The sequence below is a fragment of the Simochromis diagramma genome, unplaced genomic scaffold, assembly GCF_900408965.1.
Source record: "Simochromis diagramma unplaced genomic scaffold, fSimDia1.1 OVJJ01000317.1, whole genome shotgun sequence".
Taxonomy (NCBI): domain Eukaryota; kingdom Metazoa; phylum Chordata; class Actinopteri; order Cichliformes; family Cichlidae; genus Simochromis; species Simochromis diagramma.
In genome coordinates, this window is record NW_024386994.1 from 1,078,482 (window position 1) to 1,095,718 (window position 17,237).

Here is a 17,237-nt window from a genome sequence, read left to right on the forward strand (position 1 = left end):
TTTTCTAAAACCGATTTTACTTCTGTTAATTTTGCAGACAAAAGAAGTAAAACTCAAGGTTGAGCAAATTCACTTTTAATTAATTACAATAATCTTTATCTCTAAAAATGTATGGGGACAATACAAATTCTGAATGGTTTATGGTAGGATGGCCTCCACGTATATATCCCATAAACTTTGTTCATATTTTACCCTGAATGAAGTCGTCAGGGTTGAATAGACTTGAAAGACCACAATTACTCTAACATCCTAGTATTAATGTTTAACTTTCTCATGCTTTAAAAGCTTAATCCCCGTTACCAGCAACATGGGATTTTCCCCAGCCTACGGGGAGCACCAGTGGAAAAAGAGTGTAATTGGGGTTGTACGGGGTATAAAGGGCAAGGAGCTAGAGAAGTGGAGGAAAGGGACAGGAGAAAGGAGACGAAGGACAAGGTGAAGGGGAGACTGTCAGCTCAACTTATCGACAGCTCAACCCCCACTGGGATAAATACAAGAAAGGTGTGCGTTTGTATGCATGCGTGTGCATCCGTGTGTGTGTACACGTCAGTCCTGATGATCTGCTATGTCAGCTTGAGTAAAGGTCTCCCTCTGTGCGGATGCCCTCAGGAAACACTGACATTCTCCGCAGAGTTTCTTATGTGTTTTCATGTGTGTGAGTGTGCAGAAAGTGAGAAACCGCCTAGCATCGCAGCATTTCCTCCGACGAAATCCAATATGTTGCCAGTGTTGTCCAATATTTCAAGTATTTTGGATGCAGAGCCACTCCTAAAGCACTGGCTATTATTTCAGGTAGTCAGCACTACCGATGACTGATGAAAATTGGGCATCTATTCGTCCTGAAGCTGTCATTCATGCCAGGGAAGACGATATCTTCTTCCAGAGATGAGCTTCTTCTGCATGGCCAAAGGTTTGCAGTGCAAACATTCATTTCCTTAATTTACAGAAAGGCAGAAACACATTCTATGCTCCAGAAACTGATCATTTACACTTCTTGAAATGTTTGAATGTGTTTGAAAATCATAAACTGAAACCGAAGCTGAGAACAATGAATGGCACATAAAGAAATAAAGATCTTTTGACAGATTAACATATCCATCCTATCTGACAATGAGTCAAAACATGTCAGAATACAGTAGAAAGGGGATTCAATAAGTGACATGGCATAAAGATCTTTAGCAGCTGCCTGTGACTGGCACCTGTGTAATTCTAACAACTGCGATAGCGTTCACGAACACATCACAAGAGAATTTCTCCAAGTTAAGTTTACTTCAGTTTGATTGGAAGGACGTGTACTGTATCTGTACCACTGAGTTCAATCAGGTTCAGTATATTGGCACTTGGCCGCTACTAAAAAAGTGTGAACAAAGGAAGTAACAGATATTAAGTCTGGCCTACCTGCCAAAGCTGCCAGGCTCACAGACAGACAGACACTCTGGGGAAAAGAGATGAGGAACAGAATGTTTGCTGAAACTTGAAGTTAATGATCTTAGCAGAAAGGGTTTAGAAAATCTACAATAGTTTTCTAAAACTGTGCTCACAGCTAAACAGATGAATTAAATGAGAACTACTGCCATTGTAATATTTAATATCTACCTCCACAGCGAGCTACACGCTTTGTCATGTATTGCACGTGTGCAGAGTTCTTAAAACATTTACACACTCGTTGAAATGTTGAATTAACATAGTGCAAGTATTCCACTCACTACCTAAGTCTTATGCACCACAGGCCACATAATGTGGGCATCAACCCTCAACCAATCCCCTTCAAGCTCTTGAAATAGTGACTTCTAAAGTCCAATGGGCTTAGCACTGCCCTCTTTTGCAGAAGCCAAAACAGCATTTGCATGCCCAAACACTATTTCATTACTCACTCACACTCTATTTTCCACTGCTTTCTATCCATACTTTCATTTCTCTGCCCATACTTTCACCCCCCGTGTCTGCAAATGGGAAGATAGCTGCAGCCTCCCTGGTCTCTCTCCATCTAGTTTTTAAAGCAGCCCACTACTGAAAAGTGGAGAGGGAGCTTGTTGTGGGTCTCTGTGTGTGTATTTATGGGCACGAAAGAGAAAAAAAGTAAAGTAATTATTCAGGATTCACACTGTGTTTCTGGCTTAATGAGGTGGCGGTTAATCACGAGGTCCAAACAGCGGCACTTTGGGACCGGCTGGCCAACAGTGCAGAGAGAAGATGGTAGTCACAGAAAGGGGTTGGAGGAATGAATACCAAATCCAAGCATTAAATGATAATGCAATGCTACAGAGAATATAACAAAAAAAAAAAGTGAGACCCAGTCACACGTGAAAGGCAGTTGGCTTTTATGTCTTTCTTTTGGATGTCTTCTTGGATCCGTGGTTGGATCAGGAGGTTTGTGGGAGACTTTTTTTCCCCTCTATTTTGCCGGTCTGCTTACTCATTCCTCCTGAGCTTGGACTGAGTTAGCTGGTGATGAGAATGTGAGAGGGCTAAAGCCTCCCCTTAAGTCTGTCCTGATCCATGCTGCGTTGAGGACACGCTGTCCATGCTGAAGGTAGTGTGACCTTCATCACAACAAGTGGCATGACAATCGATGTTAAGCCTAAACCAAGTGCATTACACATAGTGAGGCAGGATTCTGTCTTGCTCCGGAGACCAGCAGCCATCATTGGGGGTTTTTTTATTTCGTTTTTTTAAAGCTTTTTGTTTTTGCTGTTGGTTTGCCTTTCGACTGAAGTACCAAGCAAACGATCACCTGTAGAGTTGGTGGAGCGGAGGAGAGCGAATGCATTTCAGTGATCGGCTTTCATTAAAGTTCGGTAAAGAGAGACGACAAGAGGAACTTGCCGTGACCAGTGCTTGTTTAAACCTATCAAGCTCATCAAACATTAACAGTAGGCTAGCTGAAGCAAGAAACACAACACTTAGCGAGCTGCATTTGGTCCCTTTAGAATTCTTGAAGTCAACTTATTTGCTTACTCATATGGTGATATAAGTAAGAGCCTCGAGAAAATTTAAAAAATGCATGCTGAAAACCAGATAGTGTTCACATATCGGTGCAAAGAAATGTAACAATGATTACAGAACTTGGAATAAATAACTGTTTGTTAGAAATTACATGCAAACATGTATTTTACAAATTATAAAGAAGCAACGCAACAAAAAAATAAAAGACAAATTGTGTGCAGAGTTCACAAAGACTCTAGATAGAAAGTCCAATTTCAGTGGCAATCTTTTGTACCACAAAAGCATTCTGATGAGGTCGTTTTTCATGCTGCGTGTGGGAATGTTAATGGAGAAAATAAATCGAGATGAGATATAGGGAGAGGAGGCAGATTGAAACCAGCAGCAATGCAAACACACTGGCACTCTGTGCTCGATTAGTATGCCTGACAGCACTATGGACTCGCAGCTGGATTCGTTGTACACATGCAAGTTTTGTGCTAATGCCCAACCAGTGCATATAGCCACACAAAGAACTGCACAAACAGAGCATCTCCTCCCTGGCTCTTCCTCTCCATCCCTCTCCGTCTCGTTTTCTCTCCGTTGTTCTCTCACTCACATAAACAGAAAAATGAAAGAGCAAGAGAGAAACAAAGTCCTCGTTCCACACGCTCTTACACAGCATCTCTGTCTGAGTTGGTTCCAGATGAATAAGGCAGAATACCAAGTGGCCCACTTATACGCTATGCAGAGACAAATAGACCAGTCAATCACTGCAGGCTGCAGCGGAATAACAAATGCTCTCTGGTATGTGTATGTGCGTGTATGTGTGTGTGAAAGAAGGGGTATGAGCTTTTTTATTATTTGCTGCTCTACAAATGCATCTGCGTGCACAAACATAGTGTTACAGTGCTGGAAACAACCTGCAGTTCTAGATGAATGTGATGTGTTTTTGAGCATTACAGCAGACCCAGTCTGTTTCTACTGTTAATGAGAACAGGAGAAAAAAAAGAGCGACGTAGGAAAAAAGAGATACAAAACACTGTTGGAGCGCCTGTGTCTCAGAGGTACTTCCAAAGTAAAGCCTGTTGAGAAATGCCAAGCACCAATTTCATTTGTACCTCATCATTCCCTTCAGCCATATTTCATTTATTAACACCCCCCCCCCAACTGTTTTCCTAAAGTGCAGTGCTGTAGGCCTGCCAGACTAAATTGACCACTGAAGGTCACTGAAGAAGCAAAAACAATACTATTCAGCAGAATGAGAGCTGCTCTATAAATATTAAATGTTTCAATCACTTCAGATATCTGCTCAGAAGGACTGCATCACACAAACTAGAAAAAAAAATGTATCCGGCATGACTGAGTGACAGACCATCCCCTTACCTCGGATGGTGTGGGGATGGTGAGGTGGGGGTAGCAGGAAACACTGTTAACACGGGCTACATTGACCATATCCAATATCAACTTTCTGTCACAGGGAAATTAAATGTCTACAGCGTCACATTTCTTTTCTATAACATCAGTATCAGTGTCAGCTGCTAAGTCTAAATGAAATCGCTTCAGTGCCACTTACGGAAACAACTTCAGCAAGCAGGCAATTGTACTAAACCATCCATCTATTTTCTTCCTCTTATCCAATCAAGAGACATAAGAGGGGGGTGGAGCCAGCTGTCATAGGGCAAGAAGACAGACATAGACAACCACTCACCCTTAGGGCTAATTTTGAATGACCAATTATGCAGAACTCACATGCATGTCTTCAACCTGTGGGAGGAAGCCAATGTACCCAGAGAGAACCCCCTCAGACACAGGGAGAACATGCCAACTTCACCCTGCCCTAAATTGCTAGTGGAAACGCTCAAAACAAATAAAGAGACATCTTGCAGATAGCATGACACCAAAACTCCACGAGTTCCAAAATTCTCACATTCAGATGGGAAAGTAAAGTATTAAAAGTATTCAATAAATACACATTTTTTTTGAAAAACAATAATTTAATTAAACATGAAAGGAAAAAAAACCAATACATTTAACTTTAAATGTTTTTTTCTCTGTGTTTTCGCTTCCTCGCATCCCAGGTAGTGGATATGATTGGCTGACGCCCAACAGGTAATAATATCCAATAGAGACAAATAGCCTCACTTTATCTGGTACGACACATACGCTGTTATGGAATCGCTTCTATCTGTATGTAATATCTTCTCCAGTGAACTGTGAATCTGCATTCATAAATAATAACTGCAGTGTCAATAATTCTGATAACCTTTCCACCTAGAGTGAAACAAACGACTCTGGGACTGGACTGCGGAAATGACTCGAGCTTTTTCCACTGAAAAATATTCACCACATGAAACACGTCTCTTACTGTGTTCTTGTGCGACTGAATTAAGCTGTAGGTGTGGGACTGTGCGTGTTTGCACCACTCTGTTTTATGTGTTTGTGTAGAGGAGTGTAGTGTACATGCAGAGAGTGATTAATCACCCAAAGACCCTCTAAGCTTTGTCTACTATGGCCACCAAGAAAGCTCTTTTACAAACAACAGCGCAAGAATGATTACTGAAATAATTATGCATTATTTTATTCCCCACAGAGAATGAAAAGCAGTGGCAATCACATATCTTTTTTATTAAGTCTGTTTGTGTGGCCAGTAACACCGAAGTGTGATTGTGCGTGCGCTATATCTCTCCTTCCTACTGCGAGATAAAGAGGGGTCTTTGTCATTTATTTTTGCTCACCATATTTCTTCTTTTGATCACATGCATTTAAACTTTTTCTGTCAGAGTTAGGCGACACAAACACTTGTTTATCCCAGATTTATTGTGATTGTGCAAAAAGACAAACAAGCAGGATCTATATAGGTTTTGTTGCACAACCCATAACCCTATTGGTAAGAGTCTGCAACTGCAAGTCGTCTGCATCCAAGGTAAACATGTTGAAATATCTCGGGATCTGGAGCACCCATTTCATTGCTACCCAGTATCATATTTCCTACCTTGGTTTTTCACAGCAATCTGAAGAAAAAGAAAAATCCTTGAAGTTCGTCGCGTTTGAAATTTTCCTTACATAGTGATAAGATTCAAGAAGTATGAAGAGAAGAATGTTAAGATCAGAAGCCAAGAAGCCAAAAGCTCAAGTTAGTGTGAGCTCTCAAAGTCAGGAGATGAAATTTGATTTTCATAGTTTCAAGCAGACGGTAATGACAGCAGAAGGTCAGGTCAAAAGATGCGGCGCTGTTGTCGGGGGAGAAAGGACAGGCTACAACATAAACAAGCTACAGCAATGCATGCAAACCTGGAAGAGGCTGACATACTGCTGTGTTAGACATTTGGAATAATGTGTCAGTCGACATCAGCTTAGTTGATGATTATTGTGCTGATTATTCCAGACTGTTTAACAGTTCTTCAATGTATCATCTTACAAGAAAAAAATACTGATAGGGCCTTAATGTTTTTCAGTTTAATTTTAATTAGCTATGCTGATATGTGAAAACTAGCCCATTGTTGTGTCACCAACAAATTTGTGATGCCAACAGTTTTTTTTAAGCTGTTATGAATGAATATTATGAATCTTACACTAGTATGTCAGCCCCTCACTGAAAACGCATCATATCATTTGCAGCAAGTTGTGAGAGAACTTTAACCAGCAGCCAACAGATCTGTAAAATTGCACTTTTATAAACAAAAAAAGATGAAAGGCCCATGTCAGTGTTTACAGTCTTACATGTCTGAGATTTTCACAGCTTGATTTAAAGCTGAATCCTTAATAAGACTTTTCTGCACTGCAGACTCAAACTTGTTCTACATAGATGCTTCGTTTTTTTCTCTGCAGTTACACAATAGATTTGATCGGGCTGCTGGTGAAGTCCTGTCCTCCATTCTATACATTCTCACAAAACAGACACATCTTCCAGATTCTTCTACAGAGCACATGTTGGTATACTCACTGGTTCCTTATATTTCTACCTGTCATGTTCGAAAGCAGCACAGTAAAGCTGCTAACGCGCCCCACAGGCAACAACTCGAGCACAAGAATAAGCCTCCTTTTCCCTTTTCTATCATTTGCTCTCCCCTCCCAAGCAGCGAAGGATCTCTGCTTATCTCGGCATAGCTGTCATGCCGACAAAACAGTTATCACCTTCTCCTCCTTGCTTGAGAGTTCCAGGAACCAAAAGAACACCTTGCTAATCAGCTCCTTACTATCATGCCCGGTCATATTCTGTATAGCTAACCCAGCAGCCAATATAACGAGGGAAAAAGCACACAACAAAAATGAAGTCTTTCTCAAATAAAACATGGATTGGTTTAACAAAAGAAAAAAAATCAGCAAAGAAGCTGAGGCTGGTACTTCTTAACCCACCACTTCATGAGCAAACAAAGACTTGTGCAAACAAGTCTATTAGCCTGTCACCCTACTTGTGCCCTTGCTTACATCAAGCCTGTGAAGAGTGCTGGATGCTAATTGTACATACGCTCCAAGTTACCAAGCAGCACACTGCTACAGACAGGATTCTTAAACAATGCAATATATATATATATTTTTTAAAAAAGGTATAAAATTAGCTTCATAACTCAGCTTTAACAGTTAACAACATAATGCATATTTCTACACTAAATCCAGAACAATGAAAAATCAAACCTCACAGTCAGGTTTCTTATAGCTTATAATAAAACCTTCCCCATCAGACATCTGGATATTTATGAAGTCATTTCCACACTTCAGTGAAGCTAGTTCACACTTAATTATAGGGTGCACAGCTACTTCACCCTCAGTGAATGCCTTAGCCACAACCAGATTATAATATTACAAATGTACGAGAGGAAAAAAGAATGAAAAGCGTTGACCTAAAAACCACATAAGTGACTAACCTGTGTCTCGCTGTTCTCTACCTTTTTTCTTTCACTCCCCAGCTTCCAGCCACCCAGCAGGGGGCTATGTGGCAGGTACATGGGACTTAGATCACTGTTTCTCCTCACAGCATGTGTTAGCACTCATGGTAAATTTTATGGTGAAGTTAGAGTTGTACAGGATTTTACTCTGAATAACAAGACAGTACCATCACCATCTGAAGAGTAATGAATGAGTCCAATCTGTGTGGCCCTACTGAAGTGTGATAATGACTTTACCTTGTTAAACAATGTTTATGCAAGCTGTAGAGCTTGTTAACATTTGACTGTTCACAATTAAAATATCCTAACATTAGCTAATAATTATAATTATCCAATTAAAGTCATTATTATTAGCTAATGTTTAGATATTTTAATTGTTAGCAGTCAAATGTTAACAAGCTCTGCAGCTAATTTACAAAAACATTTTTTAGTTCCAAAATGAGACACCGGATCTGTGAGGATGTGTTCATGTATGTAGAAATGCAGCACAAGAACATCCATCTACTAAATGACAGCTTGAAGATTCATGCAAAAAATTAAATTATCAATTGGAGAATGCTCACCAATCACTTTATTAATACAATACAGATCTCTTTCATTGACACTCTGAAAGCAGACTTACAACGTTGCCTGTGGAGCTTTAACTTTAAACCACTAAACAACAGCTAACCACCACTGAATATGTTTCCACCGCCTGACTCACTGCACTCACACACCTTCTAACCATTTTTAAACAATTAAAACAAAAACTTTGACTTACGGTCGTTGCAAAATGAGCCTCCATAGGACGTCATGCTGCAATCGCAGGTGAAGCCCTCCCATTGCTGGAGACACACCCCCTGATGGTAGCAGGACTCCTCCGTACAGGTGGTACTGGGTCCTGAAGACAAAACCAAAACATACGCCATCACATTTTTTGTTCAATCTCATTCAAAATTAAATATTTCTAAGACCAAAAGGCAAACGATCATGCACTCTGGGTAATGAGAGCAAAGGACAAATTCTAAAGCTCCATTTAGCAATTCGTGACTTTTCCACTGTGGATTACACACACTATTGACCCAACAGTGCACTGTCACATCAGCTGGCAAGATTCACCAACTGTTTTGCCTTTGCTGACTGACTGAAATGGAAGAAGACACGACTTTCCAAGAAAACTAGATTTTGACTACTTGTGCTCAAAATAAAGATGGTAATGGTAAAATAATAATGCTAGAAGGCAAAAGAAAATAACAATGAACTACTGTTATAAGATTAGGATACAGATCACATGTTAGGAAAACAATGGTTCTAAAAATAAATGTGTGTGGTGGCTGTTGTGTTGGTGGGGTTTCTCATTAAAATCTCAATTAAACACAGACATTTTTAAAGAACCATGGTTCAGTGCCAGACTAATTTGTTTCCACAAAGATAAACAGACATCTCACTGTGCCATTTACAAGTGGTCCAATTAAGACACCCCCACCCACGTGCTCCAAACTTATAAAAATGAAATGTTTTATTTTGTGTTGTTTATATGCCAGTTTGCATTTAATCATTAGTTTTTAATAATCCCGGGCTCTCCTCCACAGCATGTCTTTCTCCCCTCACCAACCAATCACAGCAGATGGCTGCCCCTCCCTAAACCTGGTTCTTCCTGGGGCCCGTTCTTCGTACCTAGTCTAAGTAAGTTAGCTGGATTAGATTGTTGACGATTTCGCGTGATCTTGGATCGTTCGGTTCCCCGAAGCTCATCCGGGACTTGCTGCCATAGCAACAGAGCCGTAAGCGTAAACCTGCTCGGGAGCAGGTTTACTTTATGTAAACAGGATTAGATCGCGGCCACGCAGGTATGTCCGCTTCATCTATACGAAAGCAACAGCGATATTCCACCACTGTTTCACCATAAATAAATATTATCAATGTAACTAAAGATAATGCAGCACTTGATCCTGTTATTGATGTCACACAGATACATACAGGTCATCTCCTAAAAAAGGGAAATGTACTATTAACATTCTATTACATGTATGTGATTATTACGGATGTAATTCATATTTCAGAGCAGTAATTGCAAATTACTTCGTGTAATCAAGATGGGAGACCACGGCTATAAAAGGGAAGGTGGATTTGGGAAGTCTGTCGCAGTCATATCCTGTCCGTTTACGCGAGCAGCCCATTGCGGAAGGTGCAAGATTGATAAGGAGAGTCCTCAGAATCCAGCGTATATTGCGGGACAGACAGGATCCTTTAGCTCAGCGCGACAGTGTGCTAATTGAGAGATATCGATATTCCCGTGAGGGTATTATTCACTTAACCAACTTGTTGGCGAGGGGGTGCAGGACCACCACCTGTCTTTTTTTGCTCTGCCCTTTTCTTGGTTGCTGTTATGAACAAACAAACAGATTATTTCAGGGTCTCTTTCCAAGAGACGAAAAGCAATATAAGTGATAAATATTACCATTCTGTAGGATATTCTTATATTTCACTTTTACTTGTTCCCATGTTCTAGTGGGTCCTGTTGTGGCTCTAATGTGAAAGGGGATATAATATAACATAATATAATATAATGTAATATAATATTGGATAATATAGTGTAATATAATAAATTTACCCTACCGCCTACTGGTGTTGGCCAGAGGGGCCGATGGCGTGATATGGCAGCCTGGCTTCTGTCAGTCTGCCCCAGGGCAGCTGTGGCTACAACCGTAGCTGCCTCCACCAGTGTGTGAATGTGAGAGTGACTGAATAGTGGCATTGTAAAGCGCTTTGGGTGCCTTGAAAAGCGCTATATCAATCCACTCCATTATTATTGTTATTATTAAATTACTTACGAGTTTAATTTGTCAGCAACTTTCTGCCAGCCCTCTCTCCTTGCTTTTGCAGCCTTTGCAGTGTTCCCTTGCGTTCTGATTAAACTCTGAAACTCCTGCAATCCCTCACTCAAGAGTTCTTGCTCTGCTGCCGAAAAATACCGAGCGCGCTCCTTCGACATTTTCGCCGACCAATCAGAGGGTTGCCGATCAATGTTTCTACTATCGATGCGTAGCCCCTTTTACGACACCCAGTGATCTCACATTACTTCATCCAGCTGTACTGATCGTCAACAGCAGGTGTGTTCGGGGAACCGGATTAGCGAGCTCAGAGTTAGCGCGATGGTTTGGTCTTGGATGTGTCATTTGATCTTGGATGTAGTAAGCGACGTACGAAGAACGGGCCCCTGGTTTCCTCCTATCAAAGGGGAGTTTTTCCTTCCCACTGTCGCTAAGTGCTTGCTCATAGGAGGTCATCTGATTGGGTGTTTTTCTCTGTATTATTGTAAGATCTTCACCTTAAATATAAAGTCCCATATATGACTCAAAGTCAATTAAATTGAATTGTTTTAAATTGTCCACTTTCTGTGTTAACTATGTCCTTATTTACTGATTAAAACTGTGTTCCCTTAAGGAGCTAATAGGATATACTGTCATAAGCAAAAGCCATTAAATTATTTGTTTATTCTTCCTTTATATTACTCACGTTATCTTTGCATTTCTTCTTGAGAACTCATGAGAACTTGCTATTAGGTGCCTTAAACGTGTTGGAGCCTAAAACTCTCATCTGTTATGTTTGCTCCAAATGTTCAAGAAAAGGTAAAAAGCAACTGAGCACATATCTCCATTACCTTGCTGTTGACAACCGGGTGCTCGATTAGCAGCTTGGTTACAACTTGAACATCTGCCTACGTACTAATAGTGTGCTTAATTGAGTTTCTTAAGCAAATATTTCACCAATCCTTGCAAAAATTACTATGTAGCTTACATGCTTTTTTAAAATTATTTACTTATTTATTTTGCATGATTAGAAAATGTAAATTGAAAGCATTTTGTATTTATCTTGGACATAGACTGCCCATTTTTTGCTTATTTCTCCTGTCTTGAGCTACAATGAATAAGCAACAGTGCTTTTGTACCTTGACTTCAGTCTCCTTCACTTCCTCCCCTCATCTTGTTTTTTGTTGTTGTGATCCGCTGAGTCAGTATGCAGTTACAAGAGAAAGCTCAATGTTCTAGCCTTTGTCTGGCCTTATCTCTGGAGAGACTAGACCAGCAGCCACCTCTGACCACTCTGTATCCCCAGTCCACAAGCTAACAATGACCTAAGAACCAGGTTGGTGCGGACCCTGGCAGTGATCCACATCCAGGAAAATAATACATCTAAAAAAGTCACCTTCAGTGGTCTTGCTTTTTCTTTTGAAACCCAGCATTTTAAAGATCGAACCTACCAACAGATCAATCATGTAAACAGCGCTTCTTCTCTGGTATATGGTTCGGGGAAAATATTCTGAAAGTGATTATAGTTAAATTAGATAACCAGTCAGAATAGTTTTTGATCTATTCCTGCAATATCAACAAGGGAAAACATGGTTTTGCAACAGCCCCAGGACTAGATATACTAATATTTGTCAAAAGAGTCCACCGTTCCAAAACTGGTCAATTACTACTGCTCAAATCCCTGGCACATCAAATCATTAACTAATATTAGCATCCATTTCTGGTGCCTGCGGGATTCAATATGATAGCTTAATGCAGTTTTAAACTCTGTTTGGAGCGAAGTAATTGTGGTGTATAACTGTAGGCAGGTAATAAGGCTGGCTGGGAGAAGTAGCAGCGTTAGGGAGCAAGGGGGGGAGAAAAAGCTGGATCACTACTGCATCTAGTCGGCCAATGCGGTCCTCAGGGAAATCAAGTCTGTGCTCTCCAACGTTCTGTATGCCATTGAGACGTGGTGGAGGGGAGTTAAGGGTGGGGTGTGTGAAAGGGGAAATGCTATAGCCAAAATCTACTGTTATACTCAGGATTAACTACCCCACACCATAGCCATGCAGCCTGAGACATGGTGGCCAGCCCCGCGCAGCAGCGGTAAAAACATGACAAATGCAAGATTGATGAAGCAAAAGCCAGCAAGGGTGGAGCACTGCTGAGATTTGCCACACTGACAATAACATTAGAGGGGAGAGGTGCTTCCCTCATGCAGGTTTTATAGTGCAATAGAGAGGATATACAGAGGACAGACTGTAAAGACTGTCCCGAGCTCAGAGAATTGGGCGTGGCCATTGGCGATATTAGGGAATAAAGTATATGGAAAATGGACTCGGTTACTATACTTCAGTGTCTTAAATGGTCGCTTAGCTAAAGAAGCAGGCTTATGTTAGAGCAGGTCACAATGAAACTTTAAGAAGGTAGAGTTACTATTAGAAATAAGATTTTTACTCATGTCCCAAAACAACAAACTCAACTTCCGAATCGTTTCCTCATAATTGCAGTCAATATGTAAAGTGAGAAACTGTTGAACAGCTGGCATTCACTGAATGAAATGACTCTTATTAATATCAAGACAAGTGTATTCTACACTAGATGGTAATCATTGCCATTTGATTTCCCCCTAGTGACTCACAGGTAAGATAATGATTTAATGATTGATTGAGTGATTTCTTATCTTTAAACAGTTTAATTGCATATTAAGCTCAGTATATGACAGCAGCTGCTTCTACTTACCATCGCAGCCTCGTTCCACCTGGCCCACCCTGTGGAGGGCATCTGCGATCAGGTCAGGGAGTCTCCCATTCAGGTCCACAGAGGCCAGACAGCCCTGGTACCCGTCCCGAGATGCAATCAGTTTGGGCAGATTGCTGTACATGCTCTTTGTCACGCCACCGATGTACAGCTCCCCTGCAAAACACACCCATAATAAGACCAATGAGAAATAGCCAATGGTCAACATTAGTAGAAATCCTTTAAATTTACTGGTTCATTTTAGTTAAAAACAAAAAAACTACATTTTGATTTCTAACAGCAACCGGTGTCAATAGAAGGCTTTTATACAACACGGTTGCAGTATAAAAATAGGCTGCCAAATATTTCAATGGTCTAGAAATAGAGCGAAGATGGAAATACATACCAAATAATTACATCCATATTTGGAGTATCACTCAGTGACTGTAATCAACTCAGAAATGGATGCATAGCAATATCTGCGTGTATGTGTGCCGGTATAAAATGTCAGATACTCTAATATAGTTTTTGAATAAAAAGCACAGTTATGGAAAAGAACTTGAACATCATGTTAGCATAATAACAACACCAAGTACTGTGACAGCGGCTGCTGGTAAAATGAGCAAATCATTAAGCCATCTGTAGGTACATGGGGTTCCATATGAATGCCACACTATGCTTGTGCACTTTGAAGATTTGTACCATCAATGTTGGGAGGTTTTTTCTCCTGAGAGACACTCTGACAAAAGGCTTGTCACTGAGGCGGCAAGAACATATCTGAAGAACATGTTCGATTCAAAGAAACAGCTTAGAGTTGACATGTGTAAACTGTACAGTAGCAAGCCACAAGGATTGGCAATGTCATGTGAAACCTGACAGACGTATTCCACCAACATGTCCGTGTACTGCACTCTCATGGAGTGAAAGATAAACATATAAAGCTCTTTAAGCAGACAGAATTTGCGAATCCTAAGCAAAATGATAAAGCTACAAATGAAGGTCTCTTTATATTACTACATAAAAGGAAATAACCATCACTTTTTCTTTCTTCCAATTATTTTCCCTCTCTCTTTTTCTATTTCAGCTCTCTGTTCTGGAAAGTTTTGCAGAAAATGCCAAGCGAAATTATGATAAACACAAAAAGGCCTTTGATGTAAATGCATATGAATAAACACGGTTTGAAATGCTTCAGGCTTTTCATATCATCAAAACTCCTACTTTACGCTTTATCTTTAAGAAGGCATAAAACGAGCATCCGGCAAAACCTTTCACACAGGGGCAAGATCCTGCTACAAAGATAAGGCCATCTGAAAACCTTCCTACTTGGACAAACTAAAATAATTATTTTTTCACAGCTGAAAACCAGAACTTTCAACTGAGAAGCAATGAGCCACAAGGTCAATTATATGTGGACTTTGTGTAATGGAATGAGTCAATGATGTTTGCCAAGTCGTGTCTAGAATTAATGAGTACTTGACACTTCATATTTTCCAGCCAGGGCTCCCGGGCATTATAATCAATACAAGGAACGCATTAGCTGTCCAACTGAATGATGTCCTGAAATCATGGCTGTAAGAACCATTTAGCAAATATGAAATTATCAGTATGGTATTAATCTCAAAAGAGCAAACAACGCATTTCCGCAGAAGTCAACAGCATGTTAGAGATTGTACTAACCAACTGCATAACCAGAGCAGACGAGACAGGAGGGAGGGCTGTGCCAGATGTACTGTAAAAATTAGTCATGCAAGTTTTGTTTTCTTTCAGTGGAGTAAAGAGTACAGCTGAAGAATAAGTATGCAGCGCAGATGCACACGCCCACTCAGCGAACTGGGGTCTCGCTGTGCTCCGATTGGAGTTGAATATCTTTTCATTTGAATTACAGATTTCTTTGGCTAAAGTTTTGCCTCCCTGTTCATCTGGGCCATGGACGTTTTATTCCACAGCAAATATTAAAGCTCATCTACCTTCATTTTTTTTGGTTTTCTGTTTCTTTCATCTAACATTGTTTTACTGTGACGGTTCCTGACATCTGAAGAGATCACCTACTTACATCACAACTGTCTTATCTATTAATTTTCTGTTTATACAGTAGAATGCTTCAATTTCGCGCAGTTATAATGAGCACAATTTTACCATTTTTACATTTGACAGATGCTCCTAATTTAGGCTCATTTGTTTTCACACTTATTTGAAAAATAACTTTTAAAACATAAGACATAAGTAAGGCGCCGACTTTACTTTCAATCACATCTATAATTTGCTGTGAGCTGTGATTTAGCACACAGTGCTACTGATAGTCAGGTTCAGAGCTTAGCAAAACTCTGTTTAGTTATTATTAATCTCTGGCTCTCTTCCAGACGGAGTCTTTTTTCGTGTCTGCCCAAACCGGTCGTGGCAGATGGCTGCTGCTTCCTGAGCCTGGTTCTGCCGGAGGTTCCTTCCTATTAAAAGGGAGTTTTTATGTTCCAAGTTCTTGCTCACAGGGGGTGATCTGATTTTTGGGGTTTTCTCCCTATTACCATGGGGTTTTTACCTCACAATATAAAGTGCCTTAAGGCAACTGTTGTGATTTGGCGCTACACAAATAAAACTGAATTGAATTGGATAAAATGATTTCTCAAGACATGATGTCTATCATGTTGTGACTACCTACTTTAATATTTGAATATGACGAGCGCGGTGTTGTTACAGTTTTAGGACTGTTTAAGAACAAAAGTTTAGAACGATGAGTAACCATTTTCCTCCCAGCCAGAGACTGTGTCGTGGTCTGGGCTCTGCTGTCCCAGCAGTAATGCATGGCTGTTCTGCTGAAGAGCTCAAAGACATCCACAAGACGGGACCAATTACAGCCTCCCAGACTTCACCGGAGAACACCACCTCCACATCTCTACGGTTACCATAATGACCTCTCAGGGGCTGATGGGAGGAATTGGGATGCTTGGATACAGAGCTCTAGAGAGCGTCTGACAGCACCATGTGCAAGAGCACACTGCATAACGTTTACACTAGACAAAAAAGATTTCAAAGGGTTTTAAAGTAAAATGTAGATCTCTGTAATAATGGTTTCATTTCTCTTTCATGGTGTGAAACCTCATATAAAAGACTTTGTGGGACTTGGATGGATCACTTTGGGAACAATGGAAGGTCTTCAACACTTGACCCTTTTTTGATAACTCTCAATTTTATATTCTTAGAAGTGCAATGTTGAAATCTATTATTATTTAGCCCATATTGGAATACCATCAATTTACTGTAAGCCTGCAAAGTAGCAGAAGATTTGTAAATAAAGAAAAATCTTAATTATGTAAAATATTTCAGCAACATTTCCATTGCAGGATTCACATTTAAGCAAATATTTGCCACTGGCCATATTACCTCCTTTACTTGCTCAAAGGGTTGGATTTTCTTGAGCTGTATTGATTCCAGTAAAGCACAAGCAAGCTCAAAGAGTACTCAAAGATTTGCTTAGCTGTTATAAATATGGCTGTGCTGAAAGTTTCAGGCAGAAAATCGTATAACAGCACAGTGACAGGGGGAAACGTGGCATCAGATCTAAGTGAAACTGTCAGAAGTTAAATTGTTTTTCTAAGAAAAACCGGGGCTTTCTCGGCTTCAAATCTGAAGGTTAGCAAGAAGGCTGACAAAGAGGGTAGTACATGACATTGAAAAATGCTTTGCATAAATTGAGAAGTTGGATCCGAAGCAATATCACCCAGGCAAGAAGAGAAATGGAAAACAATTTCATCACAGACACAGAATTTCCTTAACTTCTCTCTGTTGTCATTTTGTGGTGCACAAAATGACACTAAGCAACACAGTGGGTTCCCTTCTCATTTAAATATTCCGAATGATTGACGATAAGATTCTAATTGAAAGCGAGAGTCTGGTTTAAATATCACAATAAATATCA

At 40.3% G+C, this 17,237-nt stretch overlaps 1 protein-coding gene across 13 annotated transcripts in view; it reads right to left on the reverse strand.

Annotated features, from left to right (window-relative positions):
• nrxn2b (neurexin 2b) overlaps positions 1 to 17,237 on the reverse strand; it is a 682,163-nt gene that overhangs the window by 284,920 nt on the left and 380,006 nt on the right. For all 13 annotated transcript variants that reach the window (XM_040040736.1, XM_040040734.1, XM_040040735.1 and 10 more), the window contains 2 exons: positions 13,328 to 13,501; positions 8,572 to 8,691 (listed from right to left, as the gene is read on the reverse strand). In XM_040040736.1, coding sequence (XP_039896670.1) covers positions 8,572 to 8,691; positions 13,328 to 13,501 — 294 coding nt within the window. The remainder of the gene's footprint in view (positions 1 to 8,571; positions 8,692 to 13,327; positions 13,502 to 17,237) is intronic.